This window comes from Phacochoerus africanus, chromosome 10 (genome assembly GCF_016906955.1).
Source record: "Phacochoerus africanus isolate WHEZ1 chromosome 10, ROS_Pafr_v1, whole genome shotgun sequence".
In the NCBI taxonomy this organism is placed as follows: domain Eukaryota; kingdom Metazoa; phylum Chordata; class Mammalia; order Artiodactyla; family Suidae; genus Phacochoerus; species Phacochoerus africanus.
Genome location: NC_062553.1, coordinates 73,185,997 through 73,205,401, shown reverse-complemented (window position 1 = coordinate 73,205,401; position 19,405 = coordinate 73,185,997). Strand labels below are relative to the sequence as shown.

The 19,405-nt window shown below is 42.7% G+C and overlaps 1 protein-coding gene across 7 annotated transcripts in view; it reads left to right on the top strand.

Moving 5' to 3' along the window:
• Positions 1–19,405, top strand: part of CNOT6L (CCR4-NOT transcription complex subunit 6 like) — a 191,185-nt gene that overhangs the window by 17,725 nt on the left and 154,055 nt on the right. The window contains exon 1 of one of the 7 annotated variants that reach the window (XM_047798835.1): positions 12,754–13,292. The exons of 2 other annotated variants lie outside the window; for them this stretch is intronic. Coding sequence is in view for 4 of the 5 variants with exons in the window: in XM_047798836.1 (XP_047654792.1) it covers positions 13,634–13,638 (5 nt within the window). In the remaining variant the exon portion in view is untranslated. Of the gene's footprint in view, positions 1–12,753; positions 13,293–13,330; positions 13,639–19,405 lie in introns of those variants that run through there. 4 more of the 7 variants (XM_047798836.1, XM_047798837.1, XM_047798831.1 and 1 more) reach the window with 4 other exon arrangements.

Sequence of the window (19,405 nt, the reverse complement as noted above, 5' to 3'; positions counted from 1 at the left end):
AGTTCGGCAGTTGCAGCTTGAATTCAACCCCTAGCCTGGGAACTTTCATATGCTTCAGGTTCAGCCATAAAAAGCAAAGGAAAAAAAGTATCAAGTAAATCTTTATCTTCAAGATAAATCTACAGTCAAAATAAAAACAAACAAAATAGATAAGGGATTCTAAACCCAACTTAAGGCTTAATTAACATATAAAGTCTTTAAGGGCAAAAGCAATACTGAAGTCCAAATTTTACCAAATGCTAAGTCTCAACAAGCAACAAGTCATTGAGCTAGAGTTCTGGGAGAGAAAAGGCTCATCACTCTAAGTCAGGGTCCAAATTCATTATCACCTCTTGTGAGTCAACCAGATAATATGCATCTTCTGATGGGAGGCAAGAGGACACACAGAATGTATGTCACAGGATGTGATGTAGTCTCATCAAAATCTTTAATTTCTATCCATTAAACTTTTGGATGCAATATCCACTTGGCAGAAAACACAGGGGATAGCAGAATAAACCAAGTGATAACACAAGGAAGCATTAGACAAACCAGAAAGTGTGAGATTCCCCAGAACAATTGTCCTGGTGCCTTAAACAAGTCAGTGTCATAAAAAATGGACAGCACTGGAGGGTAAGAGACAGTCATATTAACTGCTGGGTTTAAAGTAGTTAAAGTGTAGCAACTCTGCACCTTCTTTTTCACATCAAATGGAGTAGACTGTGTTTCTAGTTTCAAGATGTGAGCTGAACATCTGGGTAGAGCCTAGCCTCCTCATGGCCTCCCCTTGTGAGAACAGGGCCTGCCATCCTCTGTTTCACCTGTCCTTGCCTGTCCTTCTTGCTGATTCAGCTTCTCACATGCTGCAGGCTAAGTCAGCCAAACAGCCATTCTCATTTCCATGGGAAAGAATCCCTGACTTGGGCCTCAGCCCAATTAGTGTAGCTTATTCAACAGTCTCTTTAGCACAGTATGGGACAAAGTTTTAGAGGCTATATGATACATTATGATACATGTCCTTGGAGTTCCTGTCTTGGCTCAGTGGTTAACAAATCCAGCTAGGACCCATGAGGTTGCGGGTTCGATCCCTGGCCTTTCTCAGTGGGTTAAGGATCCAGCGTTACCATGAGCTGTGCTGTAGGTCGCAGATGTGTTGCTGTAGGCTGGCGGCTGCAGCTCCAATTAGACTCCTAGCCTGGAAATCTCCATGTGCTGCAGGAGCAGCCCCTAGAAAAGGTAAAAAGACCGAAAAAAAAAAAGATACACATCCTTTTTCTTTTTAGGGCCACAGTTGTGGCATATGGAAGTTCCCAGGCTAGGGGTCAAATCGGAGCTACAGCTGCAGCCTACACCACAGCCACAGCAATGGGGGATCTGAGCTATGTCTGTGACCTACACCACAGCTCATGGCAATGCCGAATCCCCAACCCACTGAGCAAAGCCAGGGATGGAACCCACATCGTCATGGATACTGGTTGGATTCATTTCTGCTGCACCACAATGGGAACTTCCATATCCTTTGTTGACAGGGAAAAAAAATTCCAGAAAAATGTATTTGTTTTGTGAAAGAAATATAAAAATTTGCTTCAAATAGACTGTTTAGAGAACTTGAAATGTCAGTTCTTTAGGAAAATGATGCTACCATGCATGCATTCAGAATGAAATGGCAGATAGTAAAATTTTGATGGTCTTTTCACCTGTTTGTTTCTTTAGGCACTTCTACTTCTCTATTGAATGTCCTGATATTTTCATTTAAAAGTATGCAATAAAGATAAAAACAGAAAATCCAAAGTTGAACATCTTTTTTTTTTTTCTTTATAGGGCTGCATCCTCGGCATGAGAAAGTTACCAGGGTAGGGGTCGAATTGGAGCTACTGCTGTGGGCCTGTACCACAGCCACAGCAATATAGGATCAAGCCACATCTGCGACCTACACCACAGCTCATGGCAACACCAGATCCTTAACCCACTGAGCGAGGCCAGGGATCGAACCCACATCCTCATGGTTCCTAGTTGGGTTCGTTAACCACTGAGCCACAAAAGGAATTCCCTGAACATCTTAATTCTTTTGAAAAAACTGAATTTCATGGAAATTTCTCATCTGAAAAATTATTCCTATAACAACTGACAATAACTCTGTTAACAAATTCATATGTCAGTGTAAAGCCTGGGTTGATGTCTTATATTCTTTCCCTGATTTCAATCCCTGGCTCATGCTTGCCACACAGAACTGCAGGTTGCCCTGAAAGACAAGAACAAGGAAAACAGAAATACATATCCTTTCTCAATGCTTTTAGCAAGAGAACATGGTGACATTTGGTATTTTTGGTAAGGCGGTTATGTGGGTCAACTCAAGCATTAGCATGTAGTCTGCTTCCTTCCACCAAAAGTGTTGGTCAGGTAAAAATATTAATTTATCAAACAACTGTAAATCCTGTGCTGTTAAAGGAAGGAAGGAGGAAAAAAAGTAAGGCAGGTGGGTAGGTTGGTTCTGGGGAAGTGCTTAGGGTGTGCTCTCAGCCAACAAGGCATTTTTAGCTGATAATAAAGAAATTCATTGCAGGAAAAAAGCCAAAAGAGACACATACTTCTTTTAACCATTTATTTGTCTTATTATAATTATATAATTATAAGACTTACAATAATATACAGCATTTTTGCTATTGTTATTTTTCCCATAAGATTTTCACTTGGTTATATTCATCTTCAAGTTGTTTGGGGAAAGTAATATTCTGTTTTTAATCCTGTTTTTGAGAGACAAGGAAGGCATGAAATGAAAATCCTGGCAAATTGTCAGAGATGCCAGATTATTTAATGACAGAATTAGAAGCTGATCACTACTGCCTCCTAATCCAGTGCAAACAGAGATGTTTCCCCCACAGTTTTTCAGGCTATGCTTACTTGGAAATTATTTGTGAAGATATTTCTTGAATTATACACATGCTTTAAGTATTTCTGCTTGTGGTTGCGTCTTTCAATTAGGTCAATGTGCTTTGTTTTTGTGATTTTTTTTTTTTTTTACTTTAGATAAAATCTTGTGGAAGTGAGCACAGTAGCTGCTCCTTGAAAGTATCTTTGAAAAACTTACAATGTTAACACATGTCAGCACAAGCCTATATGCTGTATCCATTAACTTAAGAAACATTGAGTGTCTACTATTGTGGAGGTTAACATTTACTATTTTACTTGTTTTCATGCCAACCCCGCAAGTATATATTATATTTATGTCTCAGATGAAGCTGAGCAGTTTGCCTGGGATCATATAGAAAGCGGCAGAGCCAGAATTTTTACCCAAATTGGTTTCATTCCAAAAGCTATAGGACTTCTACCATGTTTACATATCAGAGTCTCTTCTCTCAAGGTTCTTGGGGTGTTCAGATGGGAAGGAAGGTATATCTGGTTAGGTAGGGGGTGGGGAGGGATCCAGAAGGCTTCATGAATGAAGGAGCATTGGAACTCGTGCTTGAAAGATGTGCTTGTTTTGATTATGTACAAATGAAAGTTTGAGAAGTGTAAGCCACAATGTGGCCAAAGCTATAAAGTGGGAAAGTCAGAGCCTTTGTAGGGAACAAGTTTGAATGGAACCTAGGGTGAGTGAAGGAGGAATGTGCTAGTTTAGAAAAATGTTTGAGGAGTTGCTTGGTGGCTCGATGGGTTAAGGATCTGGCATTGTCACTGCGGTGGTCCAGGTTGCTGCTGTGGCGAAAGTTTGATCCCTGGACTTGGAACTTCCACGTGCTGTGGGTGTGGCCCCCCCCCCCCAAAAAAAGTGTTTGAGGTTATAAAGATCCTTGAACAAAAGGCAGTGGAGAACCTTTACAAACTACCAGTGACTGACAGTCCTAAAATTTCAGTGTATCTTGTTAGGAGAATTACCCTCTTAAGAGGAGTTTTTTTATTTCATTTCGAAAGAGTAATGGAATCCTTCTACTTGACAACTCAGAATTTAAATAGCTGGTGTTTGAGATATTAAAAACAAACTCTGGTAAACTTTGAGAGAGAGAGAAGAAAAAAGAGAGAGTTATTAATTACTGGTATGTAAAAACAGAGCATGAGGAGTTCCCGTCATGGCGCAGTGGTTAACGAATCTGACTAGGAACAATGAGGTTGTGGGTTCGATCCTTGCCCTTGCTCAGTGGGTTAAGGATCCGGCGTTGCCCTGAGCTGTGGTGTGGGTCACAGATGCGACTCAGATCCCGAGTTGCTGTGGCTGTGGTGTAGGCCGGTGGCTGCAGCTCCGATTAGACCCCTAGCCTGGGAACTTCCATGTGCCGTGGGAGTGGCTCAAGAAAAGGCAAAAAGACTAAATAAATAAATAAATTAAAAAAAATAGAAACAGAGCATGAAAGTTTTGGTGAAAGTATCTTGCTTTAACTTATATATACACATAAGTTTGCTTTGCTAAAGTTAAAACTCTTTGTTATGAAACTCAATACAAAGCTTTAACTCTGTTTCTTGGGACTCATCCACCATCCAGTCAATGTTGAGGTACTGCATTGTATACATGCTCCACCTATACTGAGGCAGCCCAGTAGTTTATTTCTGGTGGTAGTGTGTTTAACGGAAACACTATTTTCCAGCTTCCCTTTTAGCTAGTTGTGTTCTGTCATTAACTTTTGGCCAATGAAGTCTAACAGAATATGTTTTTGGTGGGCCTTGCAGGACAGTGTTTAGGAAAAGGCATAATTTTTGCCCTGCCAGGAAAATGGATAGGAGAGTTGGGATCCCAATGGTCAGAGCTCCAATAACTTCTTTGGTGCCTTTGGACAGGACAGAAAGAAGCACCCATCCTTGCAGATGAACTAGAAAATGTTCCTTCTCTGGGTAGATGCACCACTTCTTGGTTGGGTGCCTTTGCAGTAAACAAATGCACAACTGTATGAGGTGGCCATGGCAGCCATACCGGACTATGAGGGAGGAACAAAAAGCATATTCTAAAGATAGCAAAGCCAAAGAGAGAAGAAGACAGGTTCCTGCTGATCATGGATGTGCCATTTCAGCCCTGAATCAATTATTTCCAGGTTTTTTATGCAAGAGGAAAAGAAAATTCTTTTGTTCATGATTGTTATTTCTGATTTCTTTTGCTAGCAACTGGTCAGTAGTAAATTAAGATACACAGTATGATTTGAGAAGTTCTACCATTAATTAACAATTTAGACAAATGTTCCTTGAGCATTGTGTGTCAGACACTGTGTGATTGCTAGGGATAAAGAGAGAGCTTACAGTCCAGCATGTGAACAACAGATGTTTACTCACATAGATAATTGCAGTAAACTGTGATAAAGTTGTTCTGTTTGCATACTGGATAAAAATATCTGGCCAAGAGGTGAGTGGGAGCTGGGCTTTGACAGACTGCATTCACCCAGAGGGGAAGTTTTCTAGTTCATCTCCACAAATGGGAGGCTTTTTTTTTTTAAAGATTATAATTCAATCAACAATAATGCCTTCTTGTCCTTAAATTCAGTGGTTTCCAAATTTATTTTAGTAGCAGTTATCCTTCTTTGAAAGAACTTGTATGCAGAAATGCAATGTATTATTTCAGATGTTCTGGTTGTAGAGATCGAACTCAAATTAGTTCAGATGTAGAAGACATTTTACTAATTAATTTAATCCCATGTATTGTAACAGAGTTGGACACAGTGTGCTAAGGAAATACACACTAGGGGTTTCGGAGAAGGCCTTACAAAGGAAGTGATACTTGAGCTAAATTGTGAAGGATGATTTCAAGAGGAAGACGAAATAACCGTACTGAGGAAATATCATGTGCAAAGATACCTAAGATAGCATGTCCTGTTTCAGAAATGGCAGTAGTTTACTAACAGTCACAGGTGAAAGAGAGAAGTTGATGGTTAAGTGGCTAAGGTGGTGATGATAAAGGGGTGGCAGATCACTAAGGGACAGATACGGTTGTGAAATTAGATTTTAGTTTACACAGTATGGGAAGTCATTGAAAGATTTTAAAGATCAGAGTAACATGAATAGAATATGTTTTAGGAGGCAGTTAGGATTGTCCTTAGTAGGGATATATTAACAGACAAAATGCAAAAGTTCAGGCAAGAGGTGACAGGCTGACTTAAGACGTTAGCAGAACATTGGGACAGATAGAGAAATGAGAATATTTAGTAGGCCGAATTGGTAGATCATGGAGAAGATGGGAGAGAAAAGTGAAGGATGATTCCTAGGACTCTGCGTTGGGTGACCATTCATATGATTACATGACCATTAGCAATGGTGGTACCATTTTTAATGAGAGAGGATCATACAAGGCCAGGAATAGATGTTGGAAGAAAGATAATGAGCTCAGCTGTAGACATACTGATCTTGAAATAAGTGCAGACTGTCCAAGTGGAGCTAACCCAGGAGGAAATTGACAATATAGATATGAATGTGTGGCAAGAACCCTAAATTGGAGATGTAAATTTGGGAGTTATAAGCATAAAGATAGCAGTTAAAACTTGTAGATCTGATGATCTAAGACTTCAAGAATGTGTTTGAGTCCAATATGAAAAATATGGGAAAGTCTTAGAGAGACTATTACAGCCTCATGCCACCAAATATCTTCCCATTAAGCAGTGTCTGAAATTGCCATGGTTTGGATTTAGTTTTGTAGGTTACAGTTGTATCTGTGAGTAATTGCCTCTTAAAAAAAATATCATTGGGAAGAATAAAACAGATGACATAACCGAACTAGGTATCTAGACGTCAGTTTCTGACACTGACTTTGCCATTGACCACCTAGGTGAGAGTCAGCAAGTCACTTTGATTTAGGTTCCTCATCTGAAAAGTAAGGAAGTAAGACCACAGGATCTTCACCATTTGGGAACTGAGTATGATTCAAACAATAATACTGTCTTATTGTAGTTTAATTCAGTGGTTTTCAAATTTAGTTAGCAGCACTTAGCCTTCTTGGAAAGACTTTTCATACAGAAACACAACATATTAGTTGGGATGTTGTGGTTACAGAAGTCTAACTCAAGGTACTTTAGACATAAAAGATGAGATACTACACTTTGTGAAAAGGTGCAGCTGAACCCCATGGATGATGGAATTTGACACTGGTGCACAACCAGGGCTTGCTCTCTACACTCTACACTCTACACTCTCTACACTGCACAAGGTAGTATGTAGCCATTGGTCACTCTTAAGATTTCCTTCTTCTTTTTTTGTCTTTTTAGGCTCATGCCAGAGCCACAGCAATGCCAAATATGAGCCGCGTCTTTGACCTATACCACAGCTCACGGCAATGCTGGTTCCTTAACCCACTGAGCAAGGCCAGGGATGGAACTTGTGTCTTCATGGATGCTAGTCAGACTTGTTTCCACTGAGCCTTGATGGGAACTCCCTCCTTCCTCCTTTTTTTCCTCCTTCTTCTTTCTCATTTTTTCCTTCTTCTCCCCCTTTTCCTTCTGTTTTTTTTTTTTTTTTGGCTGCTCCCACGGCATGTTCCTGAGCCAGGAATCGAACCCAAACCATGGCAGTGTCCTAAGCTCCTGCAGTGACAACACCCAATCCTTAATCTACTGTGCCACAAGGGAACTACCCTTCTTTCTTTCTTGTCTCACTTGTACCACTATGGTGGACTAGCCCTTCTTCCCTTAGTTCCACTTGAAAACATTCTGGGGGAGAATTCTCCTTGCTGTGGCTTTAGTCATATGCCCACCCTGTAGTCAAGAAGTTGGGGGACTCGCTTAAGCTGCAACTGCCACTAGAATCACCTGTTTGTAATATAGGCAGGAATGGTCTCCCCAAAGGAAAGGAGCACTGTTAATAGAAAAAGAAAACTTACCAGGCAAAAAGTTAGATAGGAAATATGTAAACAGATAAAACAGAGGCTTTCCAATTGAGCTCCCACCTATCTGGTCACCTCTCTGCATCCTAGGTGTCTTCTGAAGTATACCTCTGAAGACCCCATGAAGATCATTGGAGTACAATATTAAAATAATGGATTTTATTGATTGGATAGCATGCCGGTTTCCTCCAAATCCTCGAACAACTGAAGCACTAGATATTTATTGATAGTGGTGGTACTTATATAGTAAAACATTTCTGGACTATAGGAAAATATTAGAAAGAGTGGTATGGATGTTGATGGAGTTGGTATGGATGTTGATGGAGTTGGAGTGGAGATTCTGAAGGTTCAAGGATCAAAGGACTTGAGACCGGAGGGTAGAAAGAGGAAGCAGGAGGACACCAAGATGAACTTTGCCTGCTTTGTCATTTTATCTAGGACTGACATATCATATGGCACATTATTAAAAATGGTGGAAGATATTTATCTTTGGTGAAAAGCATGGAATGGTCCTTGGTGTCATCCACAGTCATTCCAGAGAAAGCAACAAATGGAAGGTTGATGGGAAGAGAGAGGTGATGGACTAAAGCAGGGGTAGAGGCCATGAATAAAGCTACCTTTCTTGGATGAACATACCCATGGTATGTGGTACCTCAAAAATATTAGAGATAAACTAATGGATAAGAGAGAAAGAGAGGAAGAGGAATAGGATGAGTAAAGATGGGACTATGGAGAGGAATGTAGTTCAGTAAAAGGTAGACTATGTCACTGGGGTATATTTGGAGGCCATGTCAGGAGGTCTGGAAAGTAAAAATTGAAGATGGTTTTGATTAAAACCCATGCAAAAGTAGTAGTAATGAAAGTCAGTTAAATTACATTTAATTATTTTATTAATTATACCTTCTAAATAATTTATATGTAACACTTTTCTTGAAAAGTTTTGTAGCTATTAGTATAAAAGTGCATACTAAAAATCAGTAAAATCAAATTTGACTATCAAATAGTAACACCGTCTTTAAATTAAAAAATGTAAATCTTTGTCTTGTAAGATGCTGGACAGAATTTCATAAAATAGACAAAGGAATATAGTTATAAAGGGTCTAACAGGTTCAGTTACCTGTGCTACCAAAAGGAAAACAGGGAGAGATCAGAATTACTCAGATTAAATATTAATCGCTAATTTGGAAAAGACACAGGTGTTCACTAGAACATCAAGTTCTTTTTTTTGAGAAGTGAAGAACCAATTCTGTAATAATACAAATAAACATAAGTGTTTTCAAAACAAGTTGTACCTACACAGTGCTACTGTTAAAGCATTTTAATTTCCATGAAATAAGCTATAAAAATCGGGTTCCTACTCTGTTGCAAACTCTGATCTACTGTAAAATTGCTTTTTAAAAATGGCTTGGAGGAGTTCCCGTCGTGGCGCAGTGGTTAACGAATCCGACTAGGAACCATGAGGTCGCGGGTTCGGTCCCTGCCCTTGCTCAGTGGGGTGAGGATCCGGCGTTGCCGTGAGCTGTGGTGTAGGTTGCAGATGCGGCTCGGATCCCGCGTTGCTGTGGCTCTGGCGTAGGCCGGTGGCTACAGCTCTGACTCAGCCCCTAGCCTGGGAACCTCCATATGCCGCGGGAGCGGCCCAAGAAATAGCAACAACAACAACAATAACAACAACAAAAAAAAGACAAAAAAAATGGCTTGGAGTTCCCGTCATTGCTCAGCAGTAACTAACCTGACTAGTATCCATGAGGATGCAGTTTGAATGCCTGGTCTCAAACAGTGGGTTAAGGATCCAGCATTGCTGTGAGCTGTGGTATAGGTTGCAGATGTGGCTGGGAGCTGATGTTGCTGTGGCTGTGGTTAGGCTAGCAGTTGTAGTTCTGATTGGACCCCTAGCCTGGGAATCTCCATAAGCCTAGGGCACAGCCCTAAAAAGCAAAAAAAAAAAAAAAAAAATAAAAAATAAATAAATAAATAAATAAAAGGCTTAAATACTATTCTTTTGTAATTGGAATATCTTTTGGAGTCTTAAGGGGGTATTTTTTACTATATCAGTGAAAATTTAATTTCTCAGCATTTGTACAGTACCAATTATTTAGAAATTATTATTTTTCTAATCTCAATCTCCTTGCATATGAGAAGAACAACAATCTAGTTTTTGGATGATATACTGTTAATATATGAAAATACTGCTTCCCTGTTTTTAGTGAGAGTCAATCTATTTGCTCTGGTGTAAGAGATTACTTAAATTTAAGATTCATTCAATTGATTTATTTTATTTTTTTTAGGGCTGCACCCATGGCATATGGAAGTTCCCAGCCTAGAGGTTGAATTGGAGCTGCAACTTCTGGCTTGCTCTACAGCCATAGCAATGCCAGATCCTTAACTCACTGAGTGGGGCTGGGAACTGAACCTCTGTCCTCATGTATGTTAGTCACTGAGCCATAATGGGAACTCCTTCAATTGATCTTTTTATAATAAAATTCACTATTCTTAACTCTGGATATCACAATTACAACTTTTCAATGGATTGTTACACATAGAGTACTTAAAATTTAAAGGCCAACAGTGAACATCGCCTATATAAACCTGAGGTTCAGGACCTGCAAAACCCATCATTTATTTATTTATAATTAAAAAAATTGAGGTATAATTACTGTACAATATGATATAATTTACAAGTGTGCAATATAGTAATTCACAGTTTTTAAAGGTTCTACTCCATTACAATTATTAAATATTGGCTATATTCCCTATATTGTACAATATATCCTTGTAGCTTATTTTATACATAATAGTTTGCACCTCTTAATTCCTTACCCCTATATTGCTTCCCCCTTCCCCCACCCACTAGTATTTTCTACCTGTGAGTCTGCCTCAACTTTGGCAACCCCCCCTCCCCCGCATTTATTAGTGCTTCTTTTACATCCACCAAGACTCTCCTCTCTTTCCCCATCCCAGTCCCAGTGAGTCTGAGAGTGGCAGGTATCACATGGCTCAAGTGAAATTGCCAGCGCCATCAGTTTAATCCTCCTGGACATTGTCGTGATTGTTAATTTTGTGTCAGTTTCATACTTTCATTTCTGGTTTGTTGTACGAGAATTTCCTGTTTATGGGTCTGCTTCCCCTATGACGGTGAGCTACTGAAGAATAGAGACTACATATGCTTATCTTTGTGCCTCTGATGCAAAATACAATGTCTGGAACATAACACACCCTCCACAGATGTTCGTTTATTGTATAGGAATAGCTAGGGCTCTATAGATATTTGAAGAAGTTTAAATCTGTGAGGATGTCCCATCATCCAATTTATATTTTTCAGGTATTTATCTTCCTCTTCTCTTCAGCATTTGGTAGTATTTCTCCTTGGGGCAAGTGTTTCTGTGCCAAGGAGAAATGCTGTGGCAAGATGCCGCTGAGGTAAGCAGAGCTTCTGTGCCTGCCAGCTTGCATCTCTTACAAGCGTCCTACCTTAATCAAACTATTTCTTTCCTATCCAAAAAAAAAAAAAAAAGATGCCACTGAGGCAGGATTACTTTTCTGAGCTCCTGAAGTGACTGTGACTTGTTTGGCTTTGTTGCTTACAAAGTGAAAGGTAATTATCCATTATACCTCAGCCTAGAATCAAGATAGTTAGGAATGAGCGGGATTTCTTCTAGAATCAAGGCCATTTCCACACCTATTACAGAAGCTGATATGGGGGTGGTGTGGCTAAGGAGGGAAATGGAAACTTAACACAGGTGGAAAACAAAGTAACCTTCAGTCTTCTGTATCTTGAGGGGCTTCTTCACTCACTCACTCAACACTTCCTCGTGACAAAGATGAAAGAGATGCAATTGTTCTTCTGCAATGGGGAACTCTTAATAGTTGATCAGTTCCGGGTAAATGATGATCTGCATTTTCACCGCAACTTTTCTCTCCAAGAGGGGGCTTTTCACATTCAATAAGAGGGTCTAAGATTAACTGCAACCAACAACACTTGCTTAGGGTCCAAAAGAACACACTAAAAAATACTGAACACTTCTAACATACCCTTGACCAACACGGGTTAAGTACACAAGTCCAGAGTATGCAGTGGGAAAGAGACTGTGCACAACTGCAACAGCAGTATTCTGCCTCTAGAACTGGTATACTTTGTTTTTGGACTGCTGGTGGTAAAAGCTGAAGCTGGCCACAAAAACAAAATTAAACCCCATAAACTTAAAGTGTCAAGGCCACATTCACCAAGTAAACGTTAATATTTCTAGTTTACATTTTGACATTTTCATCCTGTAGCTGGCAAACGTAATTCCATCGTGAGAGGGGAAAATTAGAAAATAAATAGGACGGGGTTATCGCAGAGCGTTACAGGTTCTTTTATTTCTCTCTCTCGATGCAACTTACAGATGTTACATGTTTAAAACAAAATCAAACCACTGAAGATGTTAGGAAACATTTCTTTCAGTCGATTCCTTCACCTCACCTGGCGTCCCATTCGCCGCCCAGACTAGCGCTCGGCTCCGCTGTCAGGCCGCCTCCGGTGAGCGTGCAGTAAACAGCGCAGAGTCCACACACGAACACCGGGCGAAGCAGGTTCGCCAGTCTCTTCCCACCACCCGCCATGGTTCTGTGACTGCGGCTTTTTGATAACCTACCAGCCTCCCCAGCTCTGCTAGTCATTCGAGCCAAGAAAAGCAAGTAAGCCAGCAAGGGTAAAGGAGAAAATGGGCAAGAACCTTGGCAGCCCCGCGCGCACGCGCACCACGTCCCGACGCGGCGCCCCGGGGGCGTGGCCAAGGCGCGGCGCTGGAGCTCCGCCTCTTTCCCCTCACCCCACCCCTCCGCGCCGGGGAGTGACTGACTCTCGCCAGCCCCTCCACGTCAATCAACCCTCCTCCTTCTCGCACTCTCTGCACCTTGTTATTAATCTCAATACCGATATCGCGCGGACGCCTCTCCCCCGGGCCTCGGGGGTGTGAACGTGTGTGAGAGAGACCGGAGGCACCGAAGGCTGGCGTCTCGGTGCAGCAGCCTCGGCCCCGGCAGCAGCAGGCGCAGCAGCAAGCCCCGCAGCGGCGGCAGCCCCAGCGCCAGGAGGCCAAGGCCAAGGCCAGGCTCTGCGCGGCCCTTGGAGTAATAGCCGCGGCTTCGGCGGCTGCGGGGGCGCAGCTTCCTCCGCCAGCGGCCTTCTCGTCGGCGGCCGCGGCCGCGGTGCCTCTCCTGAGCGCCCAGCGTCACCGTCCCCGAAACCCGGCGGCGCGGCCCTCGGCCCCACTCCCTGCCCCCCATCCGTCTCCTTCTCGCTCTCTTCAGCCGCCCTTCTTGCCGCCGCCTCTGCCGTTCCTCAGGCGGCCCGGCCCGGCCTGCCCGCCCCGCGTCCCCTCCGGCCGGTGCCTTTCCCCCCGGCGGGCTGCCTGCATGTCTTTGCTGCCCTCAGCCCCGCCGCCACCGCCGCCGCCGCCTCCCCCGCCGCCGCAGCACCAGCACCAGCCGCCCCGCCGCCGCCGCCGCCGCCGCCGCCCGGACCCCGGCGCGTTGAATGCAGGTGAGGAGGGGGCGCAGGCCCTCCGCGACCCCTGTCCGGGCGCCCCGCGCGCCCGCCCGCGAGGTGGGATCCGGGCCCTGCCTGCCGCCGCGGCTTCCCTTCGGGGCGGGCGGCAGCCAGGCCCGCCTGTGGGTGTTTGTGTTTGCGTCTGCGGCCGCGGCTCCGGAGGGGAAGCATCTGTGGGGGCCTGGTGCGTGCGCGCGCGTGTTTGTGTGTGTTTCCCCTGCCGCGGGGAAATGGCTGCTGTTGCTCCTGGGCCAGAGGAAGAGAATGAGGTAGAGTGTTTTTGTAGCTCCGCGTAGGATCGAGAGTGTTGGGAAGAGGAGCCCGTCCCTGGGGAAATGAGGTGGGAGAGGGACAAATGTGCGTGGGGAGCGTTCGAGTTGGGACTTTGGCGGGCGGAGAGGCGGCCTGAAGACCCACAGCGAGTGGGTGTGTGGCGGGTGCGCTGCTGGCCCGCGTCTCTGTAGGAAGCGGAGAAGGTTCCGGACTGTGTGTGTGTGTGTGTGTGTGTGTGTGTGTGTGTGTGTGTGTTGGGGGGTGGTCCGCGCCTGGGGCCCGGGACTCTGGGGGTAGGCGGGTTCGGTATGTTCCGGACCCCCGAGTGGCGTGTCCCACCCCTTTGTGGCCGGGGCTCGGGAGCCTCGCAGGTGAGAGCCGCTCCGCGGGGGCCGAAGAGGGTGAGTGTGTGTGTGTGTGTGTGTGTGGTTCACGCACAGCATCTGGGCCCAGAGAGCTTCGGGTCCGGGCCTCGCCGCCGTTCCCCGGGCCGCGGCAGGAAGCGCGCCGGCCTGCAGCGCGGCCTAACCGCCTCTGCGCCCGCCCGCCCGTCGGCCTGCCTCCCGCCGGCCTTCCCGGATGCCTCCCGGGGCGCCGGGCCCGCGCGGGCCCAGGGCGCTGCCTCGGGCCTGGGCAGGTGAGGGTCGGTGCGGGACGCGCCGATCGCGGTGGCCTCGGTCGCCTCCGCGACTCCGGAGGACAGGAAAAGGCATATTTTGGCGTTCCAACTGCAAGCTCCCCCTGGCTGGCGGTGGGACCCGGGGGAAAGTGAATCAAAGCATTACATCTCGAGGAGACGCGGTGTCGAGATCCCTTCTTTCCATCCTTTCCTTAAGGCTGTGTGGAGGGACTAAGTACATATTTTCATTTTTTTGTCGTTGTTGCAGATACTTTCTCGTTGATAATATTTATGCATTTTTTTAAGATAAAATTTCACTCGGGTGGCCTGGGGAAGACATGGAAGCTGACTTCCCTGTCTTGTGGTGTTGGTGGGACCGGATCGATTTTGTGCGTTTGAAATTGTTTTATCCTGCCTCCTAGGGGGAAAGGCGTGTACTCGCCGAGCTGAGGAGGTCGGCGAGAAAGAGGAAGTTACTGGAGCTGTCATCTTCCTTAGCACGGCTCGACTATTTAGCTTAGACTGTTTATTAGCTGGATTGTGTTCAGGGAGTTTAGCTGAGCCGTCTGTACACAGGGAAAGCACAGTACTATATTTTAGGAGATCCTGCCTTATTGCCTCTAGTTATCTTAATTGTCAATCAAGATAGTCATGCACAAACAAGTTTTCCCTCACTGTCTCCAAAACCTAGATCAAGCAGCCTCTGTTGTCCACTCCAAGTCCATTTCCACTCTTGGAAAGAGATTTTGAGAGTAGTCTGAGTTAAACACAACTATAAAAGTAAGCCAGCTGCCAGTAAGGCCTACAGTGCATTTCAGAGCTAAATATAAATGGTATTTGGATAATTATTTGCTGTTTACTCTATTGACTCTACCCTCTATTTCCATCTAGTTAGCTCATTTAGCTAAAACGCTGTGGATAAAGTCATGTTACAGATTCGATCCATGCTCTGTGTAATGGCTAGAGGTTGCTTCTCTCTGAGCCTAGTCTCACAGAGATGTTTCCTGCTGTTCACTGGGAACTGAGGGGGAGAACAGGTGAGATGGGGAGCTGTTTTATATGACCACTACTGGAAAAACAACACATGTTTAGTTTACAGACCTCAAAACTCTGGTTGTGCTATTTTTTCTTAGCTATTTGATTTTAGGCAAGGTACCTAAGTGTGGATAAGTCTGTTTCGTCATCAGTAACAAGGAGATAAGACATTTATTGTAAGGTTGTCCTGAGGATAAATTGAAAAAAAACCCATACATTTGGCACATAGTAGCTGTTTAGTTAAATATTAGTTCTTCTTCCTGCAGCCCTGACTGTGGACATTGAAAAATATGTATTAAATACAAATACATATTGGATTACTGAGAGCAGTATTCTGTCAATGTAAGTTAACAATCAAGACAATAGAACATTTCAGGGTCCTTTGATGTGTAAGAAGTATATATAAACACAGTTAAATGTTGTATTTTAGAAGTCTTTTTCTAAACTGTCAGTAAAATAGCTGAGTGTACTAGTTTATAGCAACTCTCTGGTCATACTTGATTTTGTTTCATATTTTCAAGTAGACCATCTTTCAGTTTCACTCTTTCTAAAAAAGAGTTCTTGCTGTGTAGCCCCGGAAAAAATTGTTCCAGCTATATATAGCACATATGTTTCAATACAATCAGGCATTAAAAAGAACCAAGAACCTAGAGTTTATATTTATAGATCTACAAAGTATAAATGCCACAAAATTGCTATGTAATTGCTTTAGTTTAAATTGACTGATTCCAGTAAAAACAAAAACTTTTGGAATATTTTCCTGAATGGAAGTAAAAATCTATCAACTATTCAATAATTTTCTTTTTCTAAAAAATGCTGTGTGGAGTGGTAAATGTGCTGTTCATTTACTTTAATTGTATTGGGGTTGAAAAAATAGTGGTATGGAGTTTGAGGTAAAGGCAACAGAGAGATTAAAGAATTTTTTCTTTTTCTTTTATTTATTTGTTTTTTCTTTTTCTCCCCCTTTTTTTGGTGAAGGTAGGGTGAAGAGTGTGTGCGAAGAGTTTCATTGGTTTAAGTTTGTAATGTCTCTGTTTACTAATGCTGGGTTTTCCTTAGGCCTTATATCATGATTATTTACATTAGCAATGTTAAACCTAAAAAAAAAAATCTAGTAAAGGACTAAAATTCAGCACTTTTGTGAAGAATAGGAGGGGAAACTATTCAAATGCAAAATATCATGGTTTTGTTAAACTTTTTGTGTTGTGGGTGTGTGCATTTACAGTGAACAGAATTAGCTGCCATGTGGTTAGGAAGAATTCTTACCTTAAAAATTATGTGATAATTTTTTTTTAAATCTTTTTTTTTTTTTTTGTCTTTGTCTTTTTTGTCCCTCGGCATATGGAGGTTCCCAGGCTAGGAGTCGAATTGGAGCTGGAGCCACTGGCCTACACCAGAGCCACAGCAACGCGGGGTCCGAACCGCGTCTGCAACCTACACCACAGCTCCCGGCAACACTGGATCCTTAACCCACTGAGCAAGGGCAGGGACCGAACCCGCAACCTCATGGTTCCTAGTTGGATTCGTGAACCACTGCGCCACGACGGGAACTCCTATGTGATAATTTTTAATACATTAAAAACAATAAAATCGAAATGAATTCTCCCTCAAGTTGAATTTGATAATTTTCATTGGACATTATGGATTATGGTATTTTAAAACACTATATTTTTTTTTTGTCTTTTTGCCTTTTCTAGGGCCACTTCCACGGCATATGGAGGTTCCCAGGCCAGGGGTCTAATTGGAGCTGTAGCCACCAGCCTATACCAGAGCCACAGCAACACGGGATCCGAGCTGCGTTGGCGACCTACACCACAGCTCATGGCAACACTGGATCCTCCACCCACTGAGCAAGGCCAGGGATTGAACCCGCAACCTCATGGTTCCTAGTCGGATTTGTTAACCACTGTGCCACTAATGGAACTCCAAAACACTTTGTAATTTTTTTATGGGGAGAATTGAGGAAAACATTTTTCTGTAATAATCATGAAAATAGATGATACGAACTAATATATTAAGATAACTGAACAGTGAAATTTATTATTAATAGTGGGACTCCTTGTTATCATTTAAAGTTAATTACCTTATAGTAGGATCAAAGTGGAAAACTGTTGAGGTTTTAGAATTTAATGTTACATAAATGGGCTTTTAAACAGTCTTTCCAAAATATCCCTTATAAATGTCTTTAATTAGGGGAAATTGAAATATGATTTGTGCATGTTTTACTTTGGATAATGCTAATTAGGGTAATAAATACACTCCAAAATTTTAGTGGCTTAACACATGTAAGTTTGTATTTTGCTTGCATTACAGTCCATTGCAGGTGCTCCTTGTTAGGCTTGTGGCTTTCTTCCTTGTGGTAATTGAGGGGACCCAGACACCTTACATCTTATGGCTCCACCATTCCCTAGGGCCTTGGAGCCCTGCCTGTCACCCACAGGGCATTTCTTAACCCCCAAAGACAAACATCTGCCCACATTTCATTGGTGTTAATTTGTCACAGAGCCTTATTTGAATGCAAGGGGGATGGGAATGTAGTCCGTGGGTTGTGGACAGCTTGGGGCATTTCATGATGTTATTTTATTTTATTTATTTATTTTTTGCTTCTTATGGCTGCACTCAAGGCATATGGAGGTTCCCAGGCTAGGGGTCAAATCAGAGCTATAGCTTCCGGGCTCTACCACAGCCACAGCAATGCAGGATCTGAGCCATATCTGTGACCTACATCACAGCTCATGGCAACGCCGGCTCCTTAACCCACTGAGCGAGGCCAGGGATCGAACCCACAACCTCGTGGTTCCTAGTTGGATTCGTGTCCACTGCGCCACGATGGAACTCCTCGTGTTATTTTAGATGGTAGCATATATTTGTGAAATTATGTCTAAAAGAATTATAATACCTAAATTGGTTTCCATCTTCAGAGAGTCAAATTGTGTAAAGGAGTGAGTGGGAAAAGAAGGGAAGGAATAAGAGCTACAGAAGAAGGAGAAGGAGAGAAGGACTTCTCTTCTGAGGCGGGTTTAAATAACCGGTCAACTTCAGCAGCTATTTAAAGATACAGATTTTACAGAGACTGTTACAGTTGGATTTTATAACCTTTAGTGGGTCTCTTTTACTATCCAGTTATTGATTGCCATTGTGGTCTCCCGGGTTCTGGCCATTTGAGTTATTTCTCTTTGTACTTTGAAATTAGTTGACTTAGAATTTCAGTTTTGGAGGTATAGTTTCATGGGAAACACATTTTTTGAAATTTTTTTTTCTTTTGGGATTGACCATTATTATTATTATTAGTTTATACTTTAAAGAAACGTCATTTAGGTGGACTTTACTCTGCTTTAATGTTTTCTGTTACTGTTTTTGTAACTCTAAAGTCAGTGTAATTAATATTTGTGAGTCTTCATCCAGAAAGAACAATAAAATCATCCAGTGAACAACAGAGGCTTAATTATTAACTTGTGCTCATGTTTCATGGTGAAAATACAACTTTCTTTGACTACCTGCACCAACACGGAAACATAATCCATTAAATTAATTTTATTTCTGGACAACTTTAATTTTAATTGAATCACAACTTATTCTTTTATTGCCTAAGATTATTGTAGTGTGACACCTCTGGTCTGTGTCCACTTTTATTTTATTCTATTTTATTGAAAAATTTTTTATTCCTTTTATGACTGCACCTGCAGCATATGGAAGGTCCCAGGCTAGAGGTCGAATCAGAGCTACGGCTGCTGGCCTGTACCACAGCTCTGGCAACAGAAGATCCAAGCCGAATCTGATCCTTAACCCACTCAGAGAGGCCAGGGATCAAACCCTCCTCATGGATACTAGTTGGGTTCTTAATATGCTGAGCCACAGTGGGAACTCTCCACTTTTATTCTTGAGTCTGTTTAGGAATCTGGAGAATTTTATATATCTCTTTCCCCCAAAAGGAAGATGTTTGAGTAATCTGGCTGACTTCTCTATGTTAAATATTTCTGATGTTCTGCATTTTGAAAATTAAGAACCCTATTTGAGGGCCCATTCTGTACCCATTATTATACTTGCGTTCTAGAAACAAGTATGAAAGAAGTAGAAGAGAACCTTGTGAAACTTAAAGTTTATGAATAAGGGAGATAAAACATATAATTTAGTTATTTCTAAACAATAAATGAACAGGTGCAAAACACTACAGTATGAA